The sequence below is a fragment of the Caretta caretta genome, chromosome 1, assembly GCF_965140235.1.
Source record: "Caretta caretta isolate rCarCar2 chromosome 1, rCarCar1.hap1, whole genome shotgun sequence".
NCBI classification, from domain to species: Eukaryota; Metazoa; Chordata; order Testudines; family Cheloniidae; genus Caretta; species Caretta caretta.
Genome location: NC_134206.1, coordinates 260,438,534 through 260,465,192, shown reverse-complemented (window position 1 = coordinate 260,465,192; position 26,659 = coordinate 260,438,534). Strand labels below are relative to the sequence as shown.

General features: G+C 48.4%; 2 protein-coding genes across 2 annotated transcripts in view; both read right to left on the bottom strand.

Annotated features, from left to right (window-relative positions):
• The window catches only part of MGAT3 (beta-1,4-mannosyl-glycoprotein 4-beta-N-acetylglucosaminyltransferase), a 63,208-nt gene extending 51,072 nt beyond the window's left edge, over positions 1-12,136 (bottom strand). Inside the window, exon 1 of the mRNA XM_048834444.2 lies at positions 12,048-12,136. The gene's annotated coding sequence lies outside the window, so the exon portion shown is untranslated. The remainder of the gene's footprint in view (positions 1-12,047) is intronic.
• Positions 7,214-24,950, bottom strand: TAB1 (TGF-beta activated kinase 1 (MAP3K7) binding protein 1). Its single transcript, XM_048834466.2, has 11 exons — positions 24,806-24,950; positions 23,364-23,500; positions 23,005-23,158; positions 20,591-20,677; positions 19,868-20,006; positions 19,231-19,344; positions 14,487-14,598; positions 14,218-14,362; positions 13,619-13,841; positions 13,119-13,275; positions 7,214-12,321 (listed from the first exon to the last, which is right to left on the bottom strand). Exons 1-11 carry the CDS (start codon positions 24,836-24,838, stop codon positions 12,114-12,116), a joined length of 1,509 nt encoding a protein of 502 aa, XP_048690423.1. The 5' UTR covers positions 24,839-24,950; the 3' UTR covers positions 7,214-12,113.
• Positions 24,951-26,659: the final 1,709 nt, after the last annotated feature.

The following is a 26,659-nucleotide window of genomic DNA, read 5'->3' as shown; positions in this document are numbered from 1 at the left end:
AAAGGAGGACTTGTCTCGAAGGTGCCACAAGTACTCCTTTTCTTTTTGCGAAAACTCCTATAGGAGCAGCTCCTCCATAGTAAAGAACAGTCAGCAGCTCAGACAGGCACTTAAGCTGTCCTGGAGCACAGGTGATGTAACTTGTGGCTTTAAAATATTTTGTCACACACTAAGTGAACAGGCTTGTCTGTGATTAAATCTACCAAGGAGGGGAGGAGACAGGAGACATGTGGGTGGTTTGTGAGTGTTTATGTCTGCAGCTCAGTTTCCAGGAGTTCTTCACTGCTCTTACTCCAAGCAGAGTAACCAAAAGGTACAGTTTTCCCCTCCATTTCAGTATCCTTGTAAGTAACAGCCAGTCACCTACCCTCACACATGTGATCAGAAGCACACCAGTGGGCAATTCAGCCATATAAGGCACCGGAGTTTGACTATCCTAATCCCACACTAGTGTGCAAACAGCTCAAGGGGAACTCTCTGTTGAAATCTTGAATCAGACTGCCTGCCACCGTAACCACACAGCTGCTTAATAAGGTATCTTTATTTTCCCTGTTAATACAGAAACATGTAAGCAGCATACTTAGTAATAGCGGTGATTGGAAACTGGCATTTCCATTATGCAGGAATCCCTGTTCTGTGTGGCAACTGAGAACTCCTGAATGAACTAGTGATGGGAACAGTAAGGAAACAGACTCAGTGAACAGGACACATGGAAATTGGCTTTTTAAAGCAATGATTTAACTACCTGGTTCAAAAAAATGTCCTTTCCCAAAGCCTCATGCTGCTGATATGCTTGCTCCTCATTTTATTTATCAGCTGCACTTCTATTTTAAGTATTGGAAGTGATTTCTCTTCAATGGTAGGAAAGTATTTATCATTTCACCTGCAGCCAAGTAGGACCTGGAAAAGAATGCTATAGCTGATGGGAGGGTCAGTTGGAGCCAGTTCTAAACTGGTTGTTCTGCCTCAGTGCTCAGCAGAGCTTGCTGTGTCCTTTCAGAAATGGAGATTTTGCTTCTGTGCATATGTCTGATCTGCATAGTTCACTGCATTCTAGAGCAGCATTCAGTGATCATTCAGATAGAACAGACAAGAAAGAGCTCTGCCCAAAGTGGTCCATTTATACAGACCAACAGAATTGTGTCTTTTGGTAACAGACTTATTGAATGTTCATGTTAAACACCCCACAACCATGGCAATATTTGCTCACTGTGTTAGTGGTTTGGATCACCGCAAGAACATTTGTTTAGATGTTTTTGTTATTGGTTTTAGTATCAAAATGTGTAGCCATGGAAATTAATGATTACCAGACACCAGGGTCCCATAGGTCTCCCCTTCTGTGAGTAAAGCTTTGGAATGATTAGGAGGGGTCTCTTCTGCCTGCTGTCCTGGCAATGGAAGTGGCTTATGGGCACACTACACTAACCTAGAGATTTGGTGGCCTGGGAGGTCATATTAGAAAGCTGTTCCTCACTCAACTTGCTCAAGGGGCACATTAGTCAGGGACCTGGTTCTTGGTTACTGCTCTTGAAAGGAGATCCAGAAGCTGAAGTTTCCCTGTTGTGCACAACCATTGCGACCCAGCTCTTGTACAATGGGCTATGCAGCCAACCAGCCCCCACCTTGTTTGTGCTCTGCTCTCACCTGACCATCCCACTCCTTACAAGTGAGCCAGAGAAAGAGGGACCTGCCTGCTGGACTTTGCTCTTCACAGCACCTTCCCCTTGGTCTCCTCCCGAGAAAGCAGATTTACAGGACTCTCCCTTCTAAACAGCTCCCTTCTTTCTGCATTGGCTAACTGAGTCTCGGCTAATTTGTACAGCTAGGGGATGTGGGGGGAGGGAGGCCCTATTTAAAGGGAAGGACTTATTTGCTTCTAGTCTAGTTCTAGCAGAGTCGACTTGTTGATAGGTGGACTATAATGCAGTGACTGTTTAGTCACACCAGTTCCGATTCTTCACTGCTGTGTGTGATATGGCAGCATTTAAACCCCCAGTGTGCTCACTGGGAGGATAATTACACAAGAGGCAGAGCAGTGAAGAATCAGGCCCTCAGCCTTTTCCAGGGTGGAGTTTTGGGTCAGTTTTTGACATGGTAACTTCAGTTTCTGCTGTTTATGTTTTTAAATTGCTCAGGAACCTAGAAATCCACGAGGCACATGATATACATGGTGCAGCAGATATGGCAAATGCCTGCAATACCCTTGGAAGACCTTGTTGTATTCAGTTTGTATTATTGTGAGCCAGGACCTATGTAACCTCTGTAGAGGGAGATGTGACAGATGTAGGACCAGGACATTCAAAAGACTATAAATTAAAGCAAATTCCTCAACTCCAGTTATGCAAAACCCCTGCCTTTTGAAACTATGCCCTGCTGACTGAGTCACTGGCTGCTGATTACTTGTTGCAGAAGGCCCAGATCAAAGGCCCAAGCTAATTCTGGATCAAAGGTGGATACACACTTGTAACCACAGGGAAAACCCAGCTGTAGGACTTGAAGACCAAAACTCTGCAGAGCCTAAGGTTGGAGCTGGGGTGACGTCTGGTAAGCTTTTTAGTGTGTGGAGGTTCTTTATGGTTTTCATAGGTTTTCTCTATAATGTTTTCACCTTAAGAATAAATGTGCTTTCCTAGAAGGAGTTTGTGGTAACTTATAACTGTTAGTAATACACTGGTCATAGCCCTTGGAGAGAAAGCAGAGCGCAGATGCTGGCCTTTTTGGGCAGTCTGGCTTGCTGGGGATATCACAGCGTAAGCAGGGAAATATGCAGCCTTAAAATCCCTGGTCAGGCAGGAGTAATATGTGGGTCTTCATCCAAGAAAGGTAATGCGTGGGAGCCAGACGCCTAAAGTGGGTGCCCTTGGTGGATCACTGAGGGGGAATACAGTCCAGTTGCCCTGAAACCGTGACACATGGAACAATGTTAGAGGACCATCCCTTCTTGTGGTTTACCACTTTGAACTTCTCTAAATGCTGGATGAAACTTGGAGCTTCCCAAGGCAGAGGTGGATTAAGGCCATAAACAGACTGGCTGATTTGAGCCTCATGCTTTGAGAGGACCTCCAGATTTTGGAAAATAGCTCTCTTCCCTTACCCACCAGGGTGGTCCATGCAGTCTGAATCCAAACCTGTTCTGAGCTATATTCTGCACGTTAGGGAATGGACAGACCATTTAGTTACTGGGCTCATTCCCATCTGATTTTATGATAGTTTCTTACACTTAACCCCACCCCACCCCACCCCAAGAGCTCAGAGTAACTGTAGAAGACTCTCACCAGTTGGTGCACTCCCTTGTGGCAGGGCATGATGTTGCAGGACCTTCTCATCAGTCACCTCCACGGGACAGCCAGTCAGGCTTGCTGGTGGTCAAGTTATTCTGGTGATCTGGGCCTCTGGCCAGGTCACATTCAGGCTCACCCCTTCCAGGGTAAACCAGGAATCCAACAAAATGATAGTCCCCTGCCCTCACACTGGACCTTCAGCGTGACTCAAGAGTCAGTAGTCTTCACCCCTTGTATCAAGGGTTTCTGCACCGTCTTCCTCAGTAGGCCCTAGGGCAGTGGGTGTCAACCTATATACCATTCTGGGCTGCATATGCGGCCTACAATATGTGGGGTGCATCCAATACTACCTGTATGGCCCTGATGTCACATGAACTGCAGCTGTGTGCTGATTGGGCCACAAGCAGCCCAAGGCCACAGGTTGAGAACCACTCCCTTAGGGGAACCAACACTCTCCTTCTATTCTAGAGTCCAGTCCAGGGACCCTCTAGCAAGCACACTAAGATGGTCTACTCAGACACCTTGTTTTTATCCCTGGATCGCTTCCTCCCTGGCCCTATTTCAGAGCTCTTGCTGGACTCAGCAGGTCTCTCAGTTGGCCTCTTGTCTAGGCCTATTGCAAAGAGCTTCCTAACACCTTACTACCACCTCTTTTGCTCTATGCGAATTTTTCTACTCCATCCAGAGGCAGGGTTACTACTGCCGAGGCATAATAAGAACAGCCACTGGCCATCACCCAAACACCAACAAAAGCCAGCCACTGGCCACCTAACAAAAAGGATCCAGCTACAGCTAAAGTGTTTGAGGGAAACATTTTACACACACACACAGATTTTAAAGTGTATTTTGATGTTATTTTATCTTTTTTTTTTTTTACTTTACCTGGATTACAGGGATGTGAAACATAGAACATTCTAACGCACCCCAACTGAAAAAAAAAAACTAACAGCACATTAACGCTATCGGCTAACAAGGAAGCTAGCTGAAAACCAGCCACATAGCAACCCTATTCATAGGTCAACTTCCTGATGCTGCAGGCATCTATACCAAAGTAGAGATCCCCAGTGCATACTCACTTCCCCTTGCTTTCCTTCCTGTTTATAACTCCATCTGCCTCTATCATAGTGACCCAGCTCCTCTGCAGCTGGGCCTAATGCTAAATTGGGCATGGCCCACCCTCCAGGGACCACCAGGAGGGCTAATTGGGCTCTTAGGCTCCTGTTAATCCTTTGTTTGCCAGCGTGGCGTCTATACACACCATCCCAGGAACCTTCACTTTGGATTTCCAGGCTAACAGTTGTTTTTTGAGAAATCTGCAATACTCTCTCAGGGGTGTTTTAAATCATGGATATTCACAATCTTCAGGCCACATTCAGCGTTTTGCCAACTATTTCCTGTGGTACTCTGTAACTCAAAGCAGCACCCTGGAACCCCCATATTCATCACTGTCATATAATTAGGATGTGTTTTGTACAAAGTATGCCTTGTGAGGTATCATTTTTAAAGTCTTGATCTGTGGAACATGAATATCCTCCTGTTGGATGGTATGTGCTGTCATTGTATGGGAAGTGATGACATTTTGCTATGTGTGTGTGCCTGAAATATGTTGTGAGGTTGGGAATACCTTTCAGGTACAACAATGGAGCAGCCAGACGCACTGAAGGCCAGTGAAGGGAATCCACTCCCCCAACATCTCGGAGAGAGCGTATATACAATGGAGGCTGTTTGACCCACATTATCGCAAAAGATCTTTCCAGCAAGCTGGAAGAAACTATAAAGAGAAGTGACATCACGACTTGGCCTCACCCCTCCCACAACTCAACACCTGGAAACATGTCTAGAGGACAAAGTCTTTGAACCAGGGGAGGGTGGTCCTGGGCTGGAAGGCAGTTCCAGCCTATGCACTGAACATCTGTGACCAGTTTGTACCATCTGTCAGGGTGACACACTAGTTGACTCAAATTCTGTTTAGTTTATAGAACTCAGACTGCAAATTTATTTTTGTTTCTTAGGTAACCAACTTTGATCTCTATGCTTGCTAATTATAATCACTTAAAATCTATCTTTCTGTACTTAATAAATCTGTTTTATATTTTACCTAAAACAGTGTGTTTTGGTTGAAGTGTTTGGGAAATCTCAGCTCAGTTTACAAAGGCCAGTGTGCGTCCTCTCCACATCGAGAGAGACAAACTGGGCAATGAACGTACACTGGTCAGGCTTCTGACCAGGGCAAGACAGTACAGTTCTGGGGTGCAAGGCTGGGGAGCTGGGGGTAACTGGCTGGATCCTCTCTATTGTTGGTTCATGAGTGTCTGGGGAAAACATTCAGGCAACTCAGTTGAGTGTGTCCCTGCCCGTGGAGGTCGGTGTAAGTGCTGCACCTGCCAGAGGTTTGTAGCTTGCCAAAAGCATCACAGGGTGAGACGGATACTTGAGGTTGGTGGGACAGAGGGCTCAGTGGTCTCACAATCCAGGTTGCACCCTAGGGGCCCCATCACATTTCCTCAGGTGTTTCGAGACTGTTTTATGTAGTATTGAGATAGATGTGTCGGTTCCAGGACATTAGAAAGACAAGGTGGGCGAGGTAATATTTTTTATTGGACCAACATCTGTTGGTGAGAGAAACAAGCTTTTGCGCGTACACAGAGCGCTTCTTCAGGTCTGGGAAAGATACTCAGAATGTCACAACTAAATACAAGATTGAACAGATAGTTTATAGCATAAGTAATTAGCACATATTCTGAGGGACTATTCAAGGTGAAGCGGCCCATGTGTTAAATTATCTGTGGCCATGGGGAAGCTAAGGTGCAGATGGCACAGCCGCTCCAACATGGGCCTTAGGAAGGATGCAGTGTGGGAGTGTGACCATCCTAACCTAAAGGACACCTGGCAAAGCAGCTACAATCGAGGCCTTATGATCCCATGCCAGAGCACAGAAGTTCTGCCAGACTCCACATACGTATGCAGAACGTGTGGGCATCCTGAAGTGTTTATTGCCCCACTTTACTCAGGGACAGATTCTGCCCCCTTTACTCATGCACATTAGCACCTTCTATCTTACTTTGCGAGTAGTCTCTATGAAATCAATGGGACAACTTATTAAGTATCACACTCCACAGAAGCATATTGGAATCTGACCCTAAATCAGTAGCCTGCTAAGGTCTCCTCCTGGAGAAAGCCAGCAAAGCAACACAAATGTGACATTTCTAGGCCAAGCTGTTCTTGTGCAATTGGGTGGGTGGGGGGAAGGAGTGTTAGGAACCTCTTAAAGCATCTAGCACACTTGTGTGCATGATCAAAATAATACCTCTCCGTCAGAACTATCCTCCAGTAGAATTTCCCATCTCTTGGAAACTGTCTAATTTGCCTCAAGCTGTGGGAAAACTCCCTTAGTAGAGAATCTCACACACTAATATATGTGTGTGTGTGTGTGTAGACAGCCTGGCTAGTGTGTGTGTCCCCAAATGGACATTATAGTGGAAAAGGAGAGTCACCCTTGACTAAGGAGTTCGTGCTATGTCACCATAGCATTGTACCTGCCATAGCTTCTCTTGTTTCCAACGGAGGGAGTCCTAGCCTTTTCCCTCCCATGCTCCACTGTGCTTTAAATCCTTCACGCAGAAAATTCCTTATGCTCTTGGCTCTTATTCCTTCAGGACATCTCTCTTCTCATCAATTCTGACTGTTGAGTAGCCTGAATTCAGTTGTTCCAGTCCCTCTCTTTTCAGTTATGTTCTCAGCTTCAGAGGATAAATATTAATAGCTTCCATCTATACTGTGCTTCTTTTGCAAAGAATCCCGAAGAGTCTTATGGTTCATATGTACACGGGGACAACTTGAGCCCCCCATGAAACGTAGCCAACTCTGGGATGGAATGTGGCAGCTGTTTAGCAACATACAGCAACAATACACAATGGTTTAAGACAAGAAGCAACAATGATCATTACATTTATTTGAAACCCCAGTGGGGAGTCCACGTTGGCAGAATGTAATTACTTGTTTTGGATGTTAGCCAGAATACTTGGAATAACACTCCTACTTTTGCAACAAGTACCATAGGATTTTGAAATACCTAACCTTTCTATAGTGGCATATTTACAATGGACACATTATACAACTAACACATATTAAGATAGGTTAATACTAGTACATGTTAGGATTCCAAATACAACCCCATTAATATTATGGATAATTATCCAGGTCACAGGCTATAGAGCGGTGGTGGGGGGAGACCATTAGAATATTCTTTCTGCCTACACCCATTATCTTTAACTGCTGCTCAGTACAGAGGTGTCACAGATACACCGTACGTATTTCTAAGATAGATTTTTAAAAGATGTATTGCCCCTTTCATTAACGTTTGTTAGTCTAACTGAAAGACTTGGAGCACACAATGGCTGCTTCTTTGCCTTTTATATGTTCCTTTATTTTATCTGTAGCTTGCTCACTAATGTAACCTCTCATTTTGAGGCTTAGCACACTGGCAGGGACGACAGACTGGCAGTATGGAATAGTTTGAGGGTCAGATCTGGGAAATTCTCTCCCTTATACAAAGTAGCTTGAAAACTTACTCCTCTAAGGGAGGAATAAGTATGCAAACCAATGGAGGCTTTGAGTGGTCTGAGCAGGAAGTATTTCTTCAGCCCTATTAGCTAGAGAGGTCAGTAAATACCTCCCCCATGTGTTTAGACACCCTGTCTGTGAGCAAGCGAAAACCCTGGGCTCTCAGAGTAGGAGATTAGCTGAAGATAAGACTCTGGGGAAGTATGAGACAAATTACATTTCGCAAAGTGAAGGCATTGTTTCTATGTTTGCTTATATATTGATTTTGGTCTTAGATGGCTGGATGTGAGTACTCAAATAAAACAGCTCATATCTTTTCTGCATGTTTGTTTGGGATTCCAGGCTTGCTCAAACAAGTCACGGGCTGCTACATGAACCTCTAACTCATGCTGGTACCCTTTCCCAAGGGGCATGGCAGGCTAGAAGACAACAGAACAGACACCTCTCATGTTATGTTTGGAGTGCTAGTTCAGAATTGACATGAGTAAACCTGCCACTGACACTACTTCGTGCTCTACTCAGGCACTTCCTTGGAAGTCTATTAGAATACAGGCCAAGCCTGACTCAACTCAGTTCAGGAGATCACATGACCACAGCGGACAGCTGCAGGCAAACATCACAAATCTTTTCCCTCTTGCTATGTAAGTTCAGGAAAGCTTGAATAGTCTTCAGTTTACAGGAATAGAGGTGACAGATGTTCAGTAGATGGCTGAGGGGTTAAAAAGCCCTTTCATGTCTCTCCGTGGTATTTGGACCCAGCCTGGCCTGCAGCTGGGTGCAATATAGATGTGATCTCACTGTGTATGTTTGGCAGAGGCATGCTGCTACAGAGAGTTTGATGCTAAGAGCAAGAAGTGCATCCAAAACCCTTAGAGTCGCCTTCAACACTGCCTAATACTCTCTGGACGCTGCTTTAGCTTGGATAATTTCTTGTCTTACTATCTGTACAGGGGAGCGGGAACAATCCCCTTTCTTGATTTATATTGTCATCCTAATGGGGTTCAGAGACTGCAGTTATCTTACCTCTTCCCTACAGCAGTATTTGCCTTAGATTGCATGTTTAGGGCTCTCTCTTTCTCTGATCCTTGTAACCCCTTTTCCTGCCCTTGTGATTGTATACTGGAGACCAGGTCTACAACTCTTATTCAAAGTCCAGTTACAGGGCTATTCACCATTACAGACCTCATTTACATGAGATTGCTCTCAGAGAAGGGTATCAGTTTTCTTCACACCAGAATTCCACAGCATATTCAACATTTAATTTGCTTGAGAGAAGCTAGCAGTCTCCTGCTGGGTAGCTGCACTGTTTGTTTGCTCTCCTCCTGCGTGGGACTTTACTCTTCCAGTGATATTGAAATTCATCACATTGCATGCAGGTGTCTGTGGGTTTCTCCAGATCATGCTGTAGAATTTGGTTCTGTTCTCCTATGTCTGCTACTTAGCTGGGTTTTTGTTTTTGTTTGTTTTTTTGGGGTGGGGGGGAGGGGAAGAGCAGGAGAGAAGATATCACTTGGAATTTGATCACTGCTCACTCTGTATCTTCTTATAACTCACTAATGAATATATTAACTTCTGATTTCTATTGTAGCCAACGTGGTACTATTCATACATCTTCCCCTACCTTTGGAGTCTTTTCATTACTTAGATTTCTAACCCAGGCTGTAGTAATTTTCAAGAGGGTAAGCTTTTCTCCATCTTCTTATTTTGGGGTGGGGGTTCTCTATGAACACCTTAGCGCAATCCACATACTGCACTACGGCCACTTCATTCCTTGTATTCACTAAATCAGTAATTAGGTCAAAAGATAAGTTTGTTTAGCATGTCCTGTTAAATGTGTTGGTAATTCTTGAACTTTTCTCTGAAATAGTCACATGTGGAACATTTTCCATTGGAACTGATCTCAGATTAATTAGCCAACAGCATAGATGGGGGTGGGAAGTAGGTTAGGAAGGCCTGTTTATACAGATATCAATATACAGGGCAGGGAATTGAGGATGGGATTGGAATCTTTCACCGACTCCAATTCAGTCCACGTCAGCAGACACAGATCATTCTCACTGGATAGCTGTTCCACAGGCTATGGGGAACGAAGTGAGGATCTCAGTTCTGATTCTAGGATGACAGATATCCCAGACATCTATGAGAACTCTCAGACACCAAGGACTCAATGGGCTGTGATTTCCTCTAAGTCAGGGGAGAAGTGCACTGTAGGGAAAGCTTGCTGTTCTGCAAATAAGGAGAGGACTTCCATCTCCAGGTCTCATCAAGCCAACAACAGACAGAACATCAGAGAGGCTCATACTGCTCTCCTGTCTTAAAAGGGATCCCCTCACTCAGCCCAACATATGCCATTTCCTTGTCAGGTTTGAATGGATTTGACAAGGGGCACCGCTCCAGCATGCCCAGATATACCCAGCACCCCAACCTTCCCAGAAGTCCAAGAAGGGCAGAGAATTGAACTTTTCTATGATAATTTGGAAAGAAAAATTAGCAGCCAAGACCCACCCAGCAAGTATGAATCAAAGTTGGGTCATGCAGAGCCAACAGCATCTGTATTTGGCACATATAGGGAGCAAACCACCCACACATGTGTTCAGGGCATTTCTTTGTACTTTTCAGATCAAATGCAGCTTTCTATGCTAGTTTGGTCTGGCCCACATATTACTGATAAACTCTAATCTTGTCCTGCAGCACTCCCTACTCCTCCTCCACCCCCATGTTATTTCAAGTCCTGGACTCCGCTTATCCTTCAAAACATTACTAAGTAACACATTACTAAGTAACAACATCCTCTTGCCAGCTCTGACTGCCCCACCCCACAGTCCATCCCGCTGTTTATCAGCAGCAGTCTGTTCTGTCTAAACTTGCATTTGTAAGATCTTCAGTGCACAACTGCAAAGATAAAGTCTGCACAGTACCTCGCACACTCTGGGTACTACATAAAAACAACAAACTTTTAGGCTACCTCTTTTTAGGCTAGCATTTTGCATCAGCACTTTACAAAGCAGGCAGGTATCAATGCCCTGTTTTACAGATGGGGAAATAGAGGAACAGAGCGGTGAAGTGACATGACCATGCTGGGAACAGAACTCAGGTCTCCTGAGGGCTAGTCCATTGCTCTATCCACTAGGCCAGTCTCTCTCATATCGACGATAAGAATACTCCTAGGAAGCTGACAGGCTCACATCTCCCTTTGCTAAGAGACCAGCATCAAGATTCCGTTTTCTAATTCATTGTGCTACAATTTGCCCTCTGCAACTACAGTTCTTTGATTCCTGGAGTCTGCCAGAGGCAGACAGAAGCGCGTGTGGGGAAGGGAGGGAGCTTTAGGAGAGCACTCTCTGGACAAGACCTTCTCTCTGAGGATCTGAAGTTACATTTTAACTTGAAGTCCCAAGCTGTGAGACTGGATGGGGCAGGAGATTATGAGTGGGATAAAGAGCCTTTCCCTTTCACGTTATCAGTTCTAGACAAGCTCCGACCAGTAATTACCTCCAACACGGTAATTACTCTAGAGGTCGTAATTCCTGTTGGGCAAGTCTCTGCATTACAGCTAAAACTATTCAAGCCCTGACCTCACTAAAAGAAGAAAGTCCAAGAACTGCAGAAGCCAAGGAGACTAAAATCCCTGCACTCTTGCTTAAAAAGGGCCCTTCCCAAAGAGGTCCAATACACACATGCAGGGAGAAGCTGGCATGCTACTGACTGTCTCACCTGTTCTGAAGGTTTCAATCTCTAGGGCTGTCAGCCCAACACCTTCCTTTCACCAGCACTAAAATTTCCTCTGAAGAAAACACAGCAAGCCACGCAGGTGACAGTAGCTATATATTATTTATTCTGCAAAACGGAGGTATCTTCTATGGAGTTAAACACTGGTATCACAGCCTAGTGTTTCTGCACTGCAATATATGACTGCGTATATACACACACGATGTACAGCCACTGTACAGACATCTTCTCTTGCCCTCGCCATAACAGAGCCCTCCCTGCTGACGCTGTCCATAATACTGGTGGTGAGGGATAAGTTCGTGACCCCTTCCCATATCCATGGGGTTTCCCAGAGAAGAAGGTGAAATGCAAAAGCCACACACATGTTGATAAGAGAGTTGCATCAGCACCCAAGCCCGGGGTTCATCACAGCCTGGATCCAGGTTACAATTCATGACAGAACCTGGCCACCACCTGGAGTTATTTCATTCTCACCTCAGTCTTCATTCGCTCCTCTAGGCGAGCTCCTGGTGGTTGCAAGGCACACCTCTCCTCCCTACATCAGGACACTGTCAATATTCCCTGTTCACCGTGGTCCATGTTCCAAAGCCGGTAGAACTCTGCAAAGTCCACATAGGGCTCAACACGTCCATCCTCATCTGGCTGGAGTGAGTGGGAGGGGCGGGAGCGGAAGAGGCCCCCATCTGAGCTCGAGCTGCTGCTCTGGGTATGGGTGTTTGTGGACTGGAGAGTCACTGTTGGGCTCTGACTGCAGAAAAGTGGCGGGAGAGAACACAGACATGTACATTTTAATCAGTCCATGCCTAGTGCATCTCAAATGCCAATGCCTCTTAACCGTATCAAATTATCCCTCCCCGTGGCTAACAGAAACATGTAGCTGCGGTCCCTCACTCCTCCAGGAACATTATGGAGACATGTTCAGATCCACTCTGATATTCACAGGTGATAAGAGAGCTGCCTCATCACGACAGGCCTGACGCACGGAGCATTTGAGGGGTGGAGGACAGAGTAAGAAAAAACTGAGGGTGAAAATCAGACTTCCTTCCTTGCCCCTACAGCAGAGTCTGTCAGCAAGAAGCACTTTTCACCATGTGAACTGCAACGTGGATACGGCAGCTCCACTGTTCCTGGAGCAACTGGAAGGTGGGAACCAAAAAGTTACTGGCACAGCAGGAGGTGTACGCCCCGCTCTATGGCAAAGGTGGCGCTGAAATCAAAGCCAACCATGATCTTGCATGGTGGAGAAATGTCCCTCCCCAAAAATATGATGTAAATTCAACCCTTCTTTTCTTTTCTCCTGCGTGCAATCCACCAGCCAGCCAGGCGACCTGCACAGCCACAGCCTCTCCATGGGCCAGCCGGCTGACCTGAGGCCCTTGGTCTGAGTCCAATGGAGTGGGTGAGCCCAGACTCCCCTACCACTGCCCAGGCACTGACTACTTGACCACCCAGTCCACCAAGGATTCTATTTATTCCACCACCCAAACCACACTGAGTGAGAAGCAGGGAGGGACAATTGGTACTGAAATAGCACACGTCATTTACTTAGTGAGCGTGGGTGTGGCTTCATCCAGGGTGGAGCTGCTGTGGGCACCATTGACCATCTGGCCTTGGGAAGGCATGACAAGGGACAGCGTTACGCTGGTCTTGCTTGTGCTCTGGGCACTGGAGTATGGCACAGAGACAGGATAGATGCGGCCTCCTGAAAAGTGGGGGGAAAAGGAACATAACAGCTGTCATGAGATGTGGGAGAGTGCATGGAAACCCCAGTGTCTGTAGTTCCCCACAACTGCCAGAGGGGCGTCCTGGCCTACTGAGATCCCGTATGTCCCCAGTTGCTCTCTCCAGTGCCCTCCAGCCTCTGAATCACTGTGTAAGGACACCTTGGACACCTGGTATTGAAGTGATAATTCCCTTAAGGATGTGGGGGAACAAAATCTCCATCAAAGGCTTCTTCCCCTGGCATCAGGTCAGTGTTGGCAGGACAGAGGGGTACTAATCTCCACTCCACCCACCCTCTTTTTCCTGTTCTCTCCCTCCCATACCTTGTGTCGGGGTCAGCATGGGCTGGCTCATCTCGCCCAACGGGTACCCAAAGTTCCTCACCAGCAGCGTCATATCCTCATGCCAGGGGCAGAACTTGGATCGTTCCCCACCACTGGCAAAGGTGTCACAATGGATCCGCTTAACCCGGTCCACCACAGCCTGAGCCACGGCATCTAACGATGTTTGCTTAGCAAACTCGGTGGCGATCATGGCTGCGATCTCCTGACCGTGGAGAGAGAAAAGGACTTTAGGAGAGTATTCTGGGGGAACTCTGACCCAGCCATCCAGCGTGAAAGGTTCTTATGGTAACTGCCCAGTCAGATAGTTGGAGAGGCCTGAATGTCCCACCCTGAACTGACCTTTGTGGTCTGGAACCATCCCACTGCCCCAGTGGACTGCTCCATTTCAAGACAGGGAAAACAGCCTGGAAAAACCACTCTGCCAGAACAGCTCACTCATCCCACTGCAGACTGGGATGATGCATCCAACCATGGTGGTGCTAACAGGACATCTGTGCAAGGCAGCTTGCATGAGTGGAGCTGGCACGGATGGGATGATTTAACACCTTTGGGAATGCCTCCAGCCAGGAAGTTCTCACCTGATTGGCCTGCCCGGGCCCGTGAGCCGCCTCCAGAGCTTTGTAGAGCCCTTCTGACATGAGTACCAGGAAGCCAGTCACCCCATCCAATGGCTGCCCTCCATGGATTTCAGGCTCAGCTATGATGGGCTTAGATTTAGCAGCACTGAACGGAGAAAGCTGATTTAGTATTTAATAGAGTGACGCAGGCAGGTGGAAGGGGGAACCTGCCTTCAGAAGAAAGCAGGACTGGGGAGAGAGCAAGACCACAAAGTTGAACTTTTTCTAACCTGAGCAGTTCAATATCAGTGTAGCCATATTTGACCTTGTAATCTCCAATGCGCCGGGTGCTCTCTTGCCCACAGATAGTTCCAACTTGCTTTATTTTCCCTGCATCCAAACCTGACAGATAAAGAAAAAAGTTCATTGATTCTTTGATATACCTCCTGAATTTCCTGCACTTGTATCCTGAGGAAGGAGAAAGGAAACACCCATAGTTAAAGACACCACAAAGGGTAAACTAAGGGACATGAAGAGACATCAAGAAACCTTCAGGAACTCAACAGGGAAGGGAGGAAGAGCAGCTCATCCTGTCCCAGTTTTTAAAGGAGACAGCTTTTCCCCATCAGTTGCTCCAGGAACTTTAGAGAAGAGCAAGAGAGCACACACACATACACACTGAATTGGACACTTGGCCCTGGGACAAAAAGCCCACGACCAGTTCCAAAGCCACCGCTAGCTGCAGTGCTGGGTGTACAGGAATTCCAGAAGCACAGTCAAACTTTACAGCAAGGTTGCCTGTAGACCCTGCAAAAGGGGAGAGAAGGGTGTCTTATGTGAAATAAGATGCAAGGGACTCTGTCCAGCTCCCTCTCCATCTGCGACTGCCATCCCAGCCCCCAGCCTTCAACCCCATCTTTGTAATCCAGGGGTTGAGTGGATGAGTTGAACAAGCAAATTCAATGCCTCTCACAGATTAGGTGCCTACATTAACATTAGCTGCTCCGGAGAAAGGGTAAAAAACCCACCAATCTGAGCCGCAAGCAGGCACTTATATGGCAAAAAAGTTAGAAGGAATAGGAATACAAACACTTTTGCTTCAGGGCATAAACCAATCACTAACTAGCTGCAGTGAGAAAGGAACTTCTCATCTGGACAGGTTAGTTGTCCATTCTGGGGGTTCTAGCACCTTCCATTGAATCATCGGGTCGTGACTACTATTAGAGACAGAATGCTGGACTAGGCAGGCCTCTAGAGTCTGATCTGCGCTGGCAAGTCCCGTGTTCCTAATTATGACTGGACAATAGGCACAAAAGAATTTTGGAAAAAATTAGTTCTAAAAGGTGACTGTCGCCACCCCATGGTGAACACAGGAGTCCAGGTCAGACTCCCATCTGATTCCAATCACATTCACAACGTGGATGGTCCAACATCTACTCCCAATAGGAAGGCACAGCCCTGAAATCTCCTGCAGGCTGAGACTGACTCAGTCATTTAGTGTGGCTGACTTGCTGGCTCCTGGCATGGATGATTCTTGAGATTGACAGACCAATACAAAGAGGCTCCTGGTTTGCCAACCAGTCAGTGTGTATGATCCAGCCTTTACATATGCCTGTCAGTCTCCAGTGTTGCATAAAGGCTGCTTGGAGTTAGATATCAATTGCCAGTAAAACCAGAAGGCACAACTAAAATGCAGCTTAACCAAGTAAGGGAGAGCATCAGGAACAATGTTAAACTTCTGATACAGTTCACTGACACTAGAGGTGGATGTAACTGCAGACAGAATCAAGTAGGATACACTGGCTGGCTAACGGATTGGGTGTGCAGGCAGCAGAGTGCGCAGCATGGGGCCCTGGGGAAAAGGAGCCTTATTTGACTGTTTAGTCCATAAGCCTCAGACTACCACTGGTTTTTGTGGGTGCTTGGTTGCATATATCACAACCCAGAATGCCCCTCCAGCTCATAGCTACTTCCCAGGAGCTTCTGGGGAACAAGATGTAAGGTGCTGGACTGACAGCCCTTGAGACAAAATCCTCTCTATCCCCACAACAGATACAGCACAGGGGGTAGTAGCAGTGCGAGCTCCAATTCCATATTATTCCTCATTAATGTATGTCAACCTAGCCCTGGAGGGACCTAGTCTGGGTGAGAAGGGAGTTCAGTCACCATGGCTCATTCATTCCTTGGCCTCTCTGCTTGACTGCCAGCAGAAGTCCAAAATAGTGCCAGAGGAGAGGGGGGTTTTGTGAGGCAGACACCAGTACGGATGGAACTGGACCCTAGCCCTGACTGCTCTTTCATCACCTGCATCAGCATGCAGAGGGCTGCCTATCTCTGGATCCACTGAACACAGCTCCCCTCTTCCTGGGACTCATCACAGTCCTAATCTGTTCAGGCAGGGCAGAAAAGGTGGGGGAGTTGCATTGTATGTAAGAGAGCAGTATGACTGTTCAGAGCTCTGGTATTTAACTGCAGAAAAACCTGAGAGTCTCTGGATTAAGTTTAGAAGTGTGAGCAACAAGGGTGATGTCGTGGTGGGAGTCTGCTATAGACCACTGGACCGGTGGATGAGGTGGACGAGGCTTTCTTCCGGCAACTAACGGAAGTTACTAGATCGCAGACCCTGGTTCTCATGGGAGACTTCAATCACCCTGATATCTGCTGGGAGAGCAATACAGCAGTGCACAGACAATCCAGGACATTTTTGGAAAGTGTAGGGGACAATTTCCTGGTGCAAGTGCTAGAGGAACCAACTAGGGGCAGAGCTCTTCTTGACCTGCTGCTCACGAACCAGGAAGCAAAAGTGGATGGGAACCTGGGAGGCAGTGACCATGAGATGGTCAAGTTCAGGATCCTGACACAAGGAAGAAAGGAGAGCAGCAGAATACGGACCCTGGACTTCAGAAAAGCAGACTTTGACTCCCTCAGGGAACTGATGGGCAGGATCCCCTGGGAGAATAACATGAGGGGGAAAGGAGTCCAGGAGAGATGGCTGTATTTTAAAGAATCCTTATTGAGGTTACAGGAACAAACCATCCCGATGTGTAGAAAGAATAGTAAATATGACAGGCTACCAGCTTGGCTTAACAGTGAAATCCTTGCTGATCTTAAACACAAAAAAGAAGCTTATAAGAAGTGGAAGATTGGACAAATGACCAGGGAGGAGTATAAAAATATTGCTCAGGCATGCAGGAGTGAAATCAGGAAGGCCAAATCACACTTGGAGTTGCAGCTAGCAAGAGATGTTAAGAGTAACAAGAAGGGTTTCTTCAGGTATATTAGCAACAAGAAGAAAGTCAAGGAAAGTGTGGGCCCCTTACTGAATGAGGGAGGCAACCTAGTGACAGAGGATGTGGAAAAAGCTAATGTACTCAATGCTTTATTTGCCTCTGTCTTCACGAACAAGGTCAGCTCCCAGACTACTGCACTGGGCCGCACAGCATGGGGAGGAGGTGACCAGCCCTCTGTGGAGAAAAGTGGTTTGGGACTATTTAGAAAAGCTGGACGAGCACAAGTCCATGAGGCTGGATGCGCTGCATCCGAGAGCGCTAAAGGAGTTGGCAGATGTGATTGCAGAGCCATTGGCCATTATCTTTGAAAACTCGTGGCGAACGGGGGAGGTCCCGGACTACTGGAAAAAGGCTAATGTAGTGCCCATCTTTAAAAAAGGGAAGGAGGAGGATCCGGGGAACTACAGGCCAGTCAGCCTCACCTCAGTCCCTGGAAAAATCATGGAGCAGGTCCTCAAGGAATCAATTCTGAAGCACTTAGAGGAGAGGAAAGTGATCAGGAACAGTCAGCATGGATTCACCAAAGGCAAGTCATGCCTGACTAATCTAATTTCCTTCTACGATGAGATAACTGGCTCTGTGGATGAGGGGAAAGCAGTGGATGTGTTATTCCTTGACTTTAGCAAAGCTTTTGACACGGTCTCCCACAGTATTCTTGCCAGCAAGTTAAAGAAGTATGGGCTGGATGAATGGACTATAAGGTGGATAGAAAGCTGGATAGATTGTCAGGCTCAACGGGTAGTGAGCAATGGCTCCATGTCTAGTTGGCAGCTGGTTTCAAGTGGAGTGTCCCAAGGGTCGGTCCTGGGGCCGGTTTTGTTCAATATCTTCATAAATGATCTGGAGGATGGTGTGGATTGCACTCTCAGCAAATTTGAAGATGACACTAAACTGGGAGGAGAGGTAGATACGCTGGAGGGTAGGGATAGGATACAGAGGGACCTAGACAAATTAGAGGATTGGGTCAAAAGAAATCTGATGAGGACAAGTGCAGAGTCCTGCAGTTAGGATGGAAGAATCCCATGCACCGCTACAGACTCGGGACCGAATGGCTAGGCAGCAGTTCTGCAGAAAAGGACCTAGGGGTTACAGTGGATGATAAGTTGGATATGAGTCAACAGTGTGTCCTTGTTGCCAAGAAGGCCAATGGCATTTTGGGATGTATAAGTAGGGGCACTGCCAGCAGATCGAGGGACGTGATCTATTTGACATTGGTGAGGCCACATCTGGAGTACTGTGTCCAGTTTTGGGCCCCACACTACAAGAAGGATGTGAAAAAATTGGAAAGCATCCAGCGGAGGGCAACAAAAATGATTAGGGGACTGGAACACATGACTTATGAGGAGAGACTGAGGGACCTGGGATTGTTTAGTCTGCGGAAGAGAAGAATGAGGGGGGAATTTAATAGCTGCTTTCAACTACCTGAAAGGGGGTTCCAAAGAGGATGGCTCTAGACTGTTCTCAGTGGTAGCAGATGACAGAACGAGGAGTAATGGTCTCAAGTTGCAGTGGGGGAGGTTTAGGCTGGATATTAGGAAAGCTTTTTCACTAGGAGGGTGGTGAAGCACTGGAATGCGTTACTAGGGAGGTGGTGGAATCTCCTTCCTTTGAAGTTTTTAAGGTCAGGCTTCACAAAGCCCTGGCTGGGATGATTTAGCTGGAGATTGGTCCTGCTTTGAGCAGGTGGTTGGACTAGATGACCTCCTGAGGTCCCTTCCAACCCTGATATACTATGATCACTTACCCAGCTGGGAGAAGCGGAAGAGCTCATCCTCATTCTCCGTGGTGTGGTCCACGTTCAGCTGTGTCACCTGCAACCCATCCACCGTAGACTTGCACAGCAGTGCGCGGTTTGTACCTGTGGTGGGAGCAGCATGTGAGGACCTGGTGACTATAAAGAGGGGGTGGAGAGGTGGAAGAGAGGGAGAAAATCCAAAGAGATGGTAGGAGAAAAGGGGAACAAGGAAGGAAAAGAGGGAAGGGAATGAAGAGCACACAAACCTTCACTGCAATCTCCTACAAATAGCCTCTCAATAGCATACAAAACAATCTGGACCAACCCCTAATCCAGTCCTCAACCAGTGCCTGCAAACACAGACAGTTCCTTTCTTCCCTAGGGAACCACACTACTGTACTCAGCCCCTTTCCCACATGTCTTTGGTCACAAACATTAGAACAGCCAACCTTTGGAGAGGCACAGACCTAGCAACCAGCTTCTGGACCATTTTGATTTCACTGCCATCCCCAATTAACTCAAGTGCATTTCTCACAATGTAAGAAGCAATCCAATTGCTTCCCAAACTCAGGTTCTCCTCACTCTGCCAGAGCTGCAGCCACCCTCAGAAATATCAAGATCAAGCGGGTGAAGAAGAGGAACACACCTACATTGGCGATGTAGAGCTTGTTGTTGAGTAGGACAGCCACAATAGCCATAGCTCCTCCAGAGATCTCCCGCTCCAAGGCCTTCAATCTCTCCAGAATCTTCTGGTACTGAGAAGGCAGCTGGTGGTGGGGTACTCCCTAGAACACAGGATAAGGGGGGAGCTTAACCCTACACAACCCATGGCATCGAAATCACAACCAGACACTGTGAGCTCTTCAGGGCAGGGACCATCTTTAATCTTGTGCAGAGGTGAGCACATTGTTTAGCACTGAAAAATAATAGTGCCAGATTTGACAGACCTTGCAGACAGAAGTCCTGTTTACTGGCAGAACAGACACTTCATAGACACAGAGGCCATGCCCACTTCCCTGCCTGTATGCCTCAGCCTTGTCTTAGAAGGAACACACCTATAATGGTGAGTGCAGAGTTTAGTCTCCATGACCCATTCAGTTCTTGGCCTCTCTGCTGAGACTAACAGTAAGGGGTCCAAGTAGTGCCAGTGGTGATGGTGGGTTAATGTGATGTGGGAATGCTGGGAATTGGATTGAGATCCCTAAATCATTTCACACAAGCCAACAAATGATCACCAGAGGGTAACAATTTTCAGTTACAGCCTCCCGTGGGCCAGACCGAGGCCAGTGACCTAGAGACAAGAGGCTTCAAATCCCATCGAGCAATTTGGAGGGGGCAGGAATGCATCCCTTCACTAAAGTCAGATTACCTCTGGCAGTTGGGACTGAAGGCTGGCCTTCTCTGCCAAAGCATCATCAATGGACTCCAGAAAACTTCTTTCTGCCACATCAAAAGCCTACGAGGGGACAGGAAATATTAACAGGAGACAAGTTAACAGCAGCTGTTTTGCAAACACAGCAATCTGATGTCTGCTTACCTTCCATCCTAACAAAAACTTACACTACTCAACAACTTTACAAACTGATGTATAGACTTGTATATACACAGGAATCACTATACTCACCAGTGACGTGCAACCACTTTGAAGTGGAGTGGTGAAACTGGGTAACAGCACGTAGGAATATTACGCAACAGTTAAGGGCAGGAAATGAAAAATTAAACTCACAGGGAGACCAGAGAGATCTACTGCTGCTTTAGGAAACGGTTTCACAATCCCATCTCCCCATATCCTAAATGTTTTCCCTTCACTCACTATCATAAACAAAAAAGGTCAATGGTGACCAGATACCCAACACAATTAATATTAACAAGCAGAGGGAAGGAACACAAGCCAAAATATGGAAAGAAAAGGTTAACGAATGTTTAGATAAATTAAATGTATTCAAGTTGGCAGGGCCTGATTAAATTCATCCTAGGGTACTTAAGGAACTAGCTACGCAATCTCAGAAGCATTAGCAATTATTTTCAAGAACTCACAGAGGAGGGATGAAGTCCCAGAGGACTGGAGAACAGCAAACATAGTACCTATCTTTAAAAAGGGGAATGAAGAGGACCCAGGGAATTATAGACCAGTCATCCTAACTTCAATATCTGGAGCGATACTGGAACAAATGATTAAATAATCAATTTGTAAGCACCTCGAGGATAATAGGGTTATAAAGAATAGCGAGCATGGATTTGTCAAGAACAAATCATCCCAGTCCAACCTAATTTCCATCTTTGACAGAATTACTGGCATAGTGGAAGCAGTAGACGTGAGTGATATATCTTGTTTTTAGTAAGGTTTTTGACACAGCTCCACATGGCATTCTCATAAGAAAACTAAGAAAAATGCAGTCTATAGACGAAATCACTATAAGGTGGGTACCCAACTGGTTGAAAAACTGTACTCAAAGAGTATTTATCAATTGTTTGCTATCAAACTGGGATAATGCATCTAGTGGGGTCCCTCAGGAGTCAGTCCTGGGTCTGGTACTAGTCAATATTTTCATTAATGACTTGGATAATGGAGTGGAGAGTATGCTTGTAAAATTTGTGGACAACACCGAGCTGGGAGGGATTGAAAGCACACTGGAGGACAAGATTAGAATTCAAAAAGACATTGACAAATTATAGAACTGGTCTGAAATCAACAAGATGAAATTAAATAAAGACAAGAGCAAAGTACTTCACTTAGGACAGAAAAATCAAATGCATAACTACAAAATGGGAAATAACTGGCTAGGGGGTAGCACAGCTGAAAAGGTCCTGGGGTTATACTGGATCACCAACTGAATATGAGCCAACAATGTGATGCAGTTGCAAAAAAGGCTAATAGCATTCTGGAGTGTATTAACAGGAGTATTGTATGTAAGACGTGAGAGGTAACTGTCCCGCTCTACTCGGCATTCCTGAGGCCTCAGCTGGAGTACTGGGTCCAATTCTGGGCACCACATTTTAAGAAAGATGAGGATGAATTGGAGAGAGTCCAGAGAGCAACAAAAATGGTACAAGGTTTAGAAAACTTGACCTATGAGGAATGATTTAAAAAAAACTGGGCTCATTTAGTCTTAGGAAAAGATGACTGAGGCAGGGACCTGATGACAGTCTTCAAATATAATAAGGGCTGTTACAAAAAGGATCGTGATCAATTGTTCTCCATGTCAGCAGAAGGTAGGACAAGAAGTTAATGGGGTTTAATCAGCATCAATGGAGATTTAGATTAGATATTAGGAAAAACTTTCTAACTAAAAGGGTAGTTAAATTCTGGAATCGACTTCCAAAGGAAGTTGTGGAATTCCCACTGTTGGAGGTTTTTAAGAAACAGGATGGACAAACAACTGTCAGGGATGGTCTAGATTTATTTGGTCCTGCCTCAGAGCAAGGGGTTGGATTTGATGAACGTTTGAGGTCCCTTCCATCTCTACAGTCACTTTGTTTCTCCTTATAATCCCCTTCTTAAGCTGACCTGTTCCTATGTCCAAGAAAGACTGAATGCAACTTCCTGCAGAGTTGTCAACACTGCACTAACGGAAATCGGGTGACAGAGGAAGGCTAGGCGAAAGTGAAATGAATAGTGTTGTTCCACATTCTCAAGCCAAGTGCACTCCCAGCTCGTGCCAGATGTCCACAATCTTCTCCCCACCCTTTAAGAGCCAGGACATTGCTTATCCTAAGGCAAAAAGGAGAGTGGGGTGTTGATACAGGGGGAGGCATGGGGTCTTCACAGCAGAATTCCATTACCTGCAGCAGGACCCGGCGCACATCAGCATCACTGTGATCTGCATTTAGCTGGCCCAGCAACAGCTCCGCGGAGAGCCTCTGGCCCACGAAGTTGGTGACCCGGTTGCCATCGTAGCCATTGAAGACCCCATAGAGATAGTAGTTGTTCTCACTCCTGCCAGAGAGGGTCAGGGTGGAGGGGTTAAGCGCGGGTGTGAGGTATGACAGGGACGGATAGCAGCACCACTGTGAGCCTCTCCTAACAAGCCTTGTACACTCTAATTCTGCCCCATTTCTGACCCCTACTGTAAAAAGCCACACACCACTTCTGTCCTGCCTCTCCATCTGTGAGCTTCTATCTCCACCTGCAGCCCCCTTACCTGAGTTTCAGCCAGTTATCCTCCCATGGGTGGCCTTCTGTCCCCTTACCATCTGCACTGTAGGAACGATTTGGAGCTGAGCCCACCCCAGACAGCTGGCAGAGGGGCAAGTCATCTGTCCAGCTTGGCTGCTGTTCCTGGGGAACAAAAACAGGAAAGATCCCATGTAGAATCCCAACTGGTTCAGAACTAGGGACACTGGGTTCTGCACAGGATGGAGCACCATCCTCCTACTTCATCACAGTCCTGAACGCAGCTACCCAGCCAGTGACCTCTTATTCCTTGCTGCCCCAGCGAAATTACTTAACACCACTCTCCCACTCTGAAGCTGAGAAGCCTGCAGCACTAGCTGCACCTCCAGCCCTCGCTAACAAGGAAACAGGACTGGAATGCACATCAGAATCTCGCACTCAAAAGAGCAGAGCATTAACTGCCCCAGATGAAGCCTGGTGTAATCTTTCATGCTTCTAGGGCAGGAGTACAGGTGAACTTGGGGAACAGACTGATCAGGTTTTGTGCTGCACACATCCAACCGCAGCCAGCAAAGGAACATGAAACAATCTACTGTTGTGAAGGTAAACAGTGAGGAACTCTTGGGGGCATAATTACTCCACCCTGCCCACAGACAACTTTTCCCCCAGAAAACATTTCCTCCAGAAAGCTGCACAGTCACTTCCCAAACCATCCCTTCAAAACACAGCGCACACCTCCCCACCCAAATCAGCTTTCCCATATACATGCCTCCTATAGACATCTGCTTCCCTGAACAGAAAGACACTGCTTCTAGGTGAGCACACACCACACATCCCTGAGCATGCAGGTAACCCCCCCCCCCCCCCACGCACACACACTCATATGCTGGCAGGGGTCTCACACCCCTCCCTAGAACCCTCACAGTCATCCCGCGGGGAGTATAATCCCCTTCACTCACCCCCTCCCTGTGCCCCTCAGACACCCAACAGCCACCCCCCTCCTCCCCTGTGTTCTCTCCACACCCCCACCCCCAGGCGGGGAGACAGGGTAGCCCCACTCCCTTGCCTGTGCCCCCCATAGACACCCCACCCCTCTGCCTGTGCCCCCCATAGACACCCCACCCCTCTGCCTGTGCCCCCATACACAACCCCTTGCCTGTGCCCCCATAGACACCCCACCCCCCCACCTATGCCTCCCATACACACCCCCTTGCCTGTGCCCCCATAGACACCCCACTCCCCGCCTATGCCCCCATACACACCCCCTTGCCTGTGCTCCAATACACACCCCACCCCCCCACCTATGCCCCCCATAGACACCCCACTCCCCCGCCTGTGCCCCCCATAGACACCCCCTGCCTGTGCCCCCCATAGACACTCCTACCCCACAGCCCCGCGTGTGCCCCCAGCAGGGGAGTCACCTCCTCCCCACACAGCGCCGGGCCATTGCGGGGGGGAGCTCTCACTCACACTCTGCAGCAGGCTCCTCCTTTGCGCCGCCATCTTGCAGCAGCCGCAGAGACACGCCGGTCCCAGCCCCGCAGAGGGTGGAGGCGCCGAGAGCGGCGTCCTGGCCGGGCCAGGCCAGGCCGGGCCGGCGGGTTTGGGGAGCGCGCAGCGCCGCCTGGCGGGCAGCGGGAGCGCCGCAGGGGGCGGCGGGGGCGGCTGCCTGGTGCTGGTGGCCCGCCCGCCCGCAGCCTGGGGGGGGTTATTCCCTGAGCCTGCGGGCCCCGGGGGACTCACCCGCCTGGGCTGCCCCACCGTGCGCAGAGCGGCACCCCCGGAGCAGGATGTGGATTAGGGTTGCCCACTTTCTCGTGGCACAAAACTGAACCCTCTAGCCCCCCCCCCCCCGCCCAGCAGGGAGTTGGGCTGCGGGAGGGGGTGAGGACGAGGGGCTAGAAATGAGGGGTTCAGGGTATGGGAGGAGGAGGAGGAGGAGGAGGGGGGGGGCCTGGGGTGGGGCAGGGAGTTGGGGTACGGGGGGGACTCCAGCTGGGGGTGCGGGCTCTGGGGTGGGGCTGAGGATGAGGGGTTTGGGGTACAGGAGGGGGCTCCAGGCTGAGGGAGTGGAGCTGAGGGATTTGGAATGCGGGAGGGGGTTGTATGTTGAGGCAGGGTGTTGGGTTGCAGGAGGGGTTATGGGCTTGGGGTGCAGGCTCTGGGCTGGGGCCAAGGGATGAGGGGTTTAGGGTGCAGGAGGGGGCTCTGGGTTTGCGGGGGCTCAGGGCTGCAGCAGGGGGTTGGGGCTTGGGGTTGGGGTGCGGGCTTACCTCTGGCAGCTCCCAATCAGAAGTGCAGCGGGGGGCTAAGACAGGCTTCCTGCCTGTTCTGACTCCGCGCTGCGCCCGAGAAGCGGCCAGCAGGTCCGGCTCCTAGGCGGGAGGGGGGCAGATGGTTCTGTGCGCTCCTCTCACCCACAGACACTGCCCCGCAGCTCCCACTGGCCGTGGCTCCCCGTTTCCGGACAATGGGAGTGCAGAGTCGGTGCTTGGGGTGGGGGCAGCATGTGGAGCCCCGTTCCCCCCCACACACACACACCTAGGAGCAAGACCTGCTGGCCACTTCCAGGGCGCAGCGGGGAGCCAGAAGAGGCAGGAACTAGCCTGCTTAGCTCTGCAGCACTGCTGACTGGACTTTTAACGGCCCAGTTGGTGGTGCTGACCAGAGCCGCCAGAGTCCCTTTTTGACCGAGCATTCTGGTCAAAAACCGGACACTTAGCAACCCTATGTGGCACGTGGCTTGGGCCCTGTGGCGTGGAGTCTGCCCGGCTGCCCTGGGGATCAGCTCCTTGCCCTCTGGGCTCTTAGCAGGGCCTCAGCCTCTGACCCAGCCCCCACCTTTCTCCAATGGGTCTGGACTTTCCCTGTCCGCCACACACCATCTCCGTGCCCTCTCCCTCTCCCCTCAGCACCCACCCAGCGCCTCTTCCTCTCCTTCCTCGCACCCTGAACACTCCCCTCGCTGGCCAGACAGGGCTATGTCTGCACTGCAGCCGGAGGGGCAATTCCGAGCCTGGACAGATGCACACATGCTAGCTCTCTTTGAGCCAGTGTCTAAAAACAGTGGTGTGGCCATGCTGGCACAGGTGGCGGCAGCTTTTAGGGCCTTACTACAATCCTGCTTGACTCCCTGGGCACGTACTGTGGGGTCTAACCTGAGCCACCGCCTGTGCTGAGGCTGAAATACTGGTTTTGGTGCTAGCTCAAGCTGAGCTAGTATGTACCCATCTATCCATGCTAGAAACACCCTCCCACCCATACCTACAGCGTGATTGCTCATACTTCCCTCTTCATGCGTCAATCGCACAGGGCTGGATAAGG

Bases quoted from the DNA above. Each gene is read 5' to 3' on its own strand.
- TAB1 (XM_048834466.2), bottom strand. From the start codon at position 24,838: ATGGCGGCGCAAAGGAGGAGCCTGCTGCAGAGT. The intron at 23,501-24,805 runs GTGAGTGAGAGC...TTTGTTCCCCAG, and splicing joins GGAGGAGCCTGCTGCAGAGT to GAACAGCAGCCAAGCTGGAC. The intron at 12,322-13,118 runs GTAAATGACGTG...ACTTTTCTGCAG, and splicing joins GCCACACCCACGCTCACTAA to TCAGAGCCCAACAGTGACTC.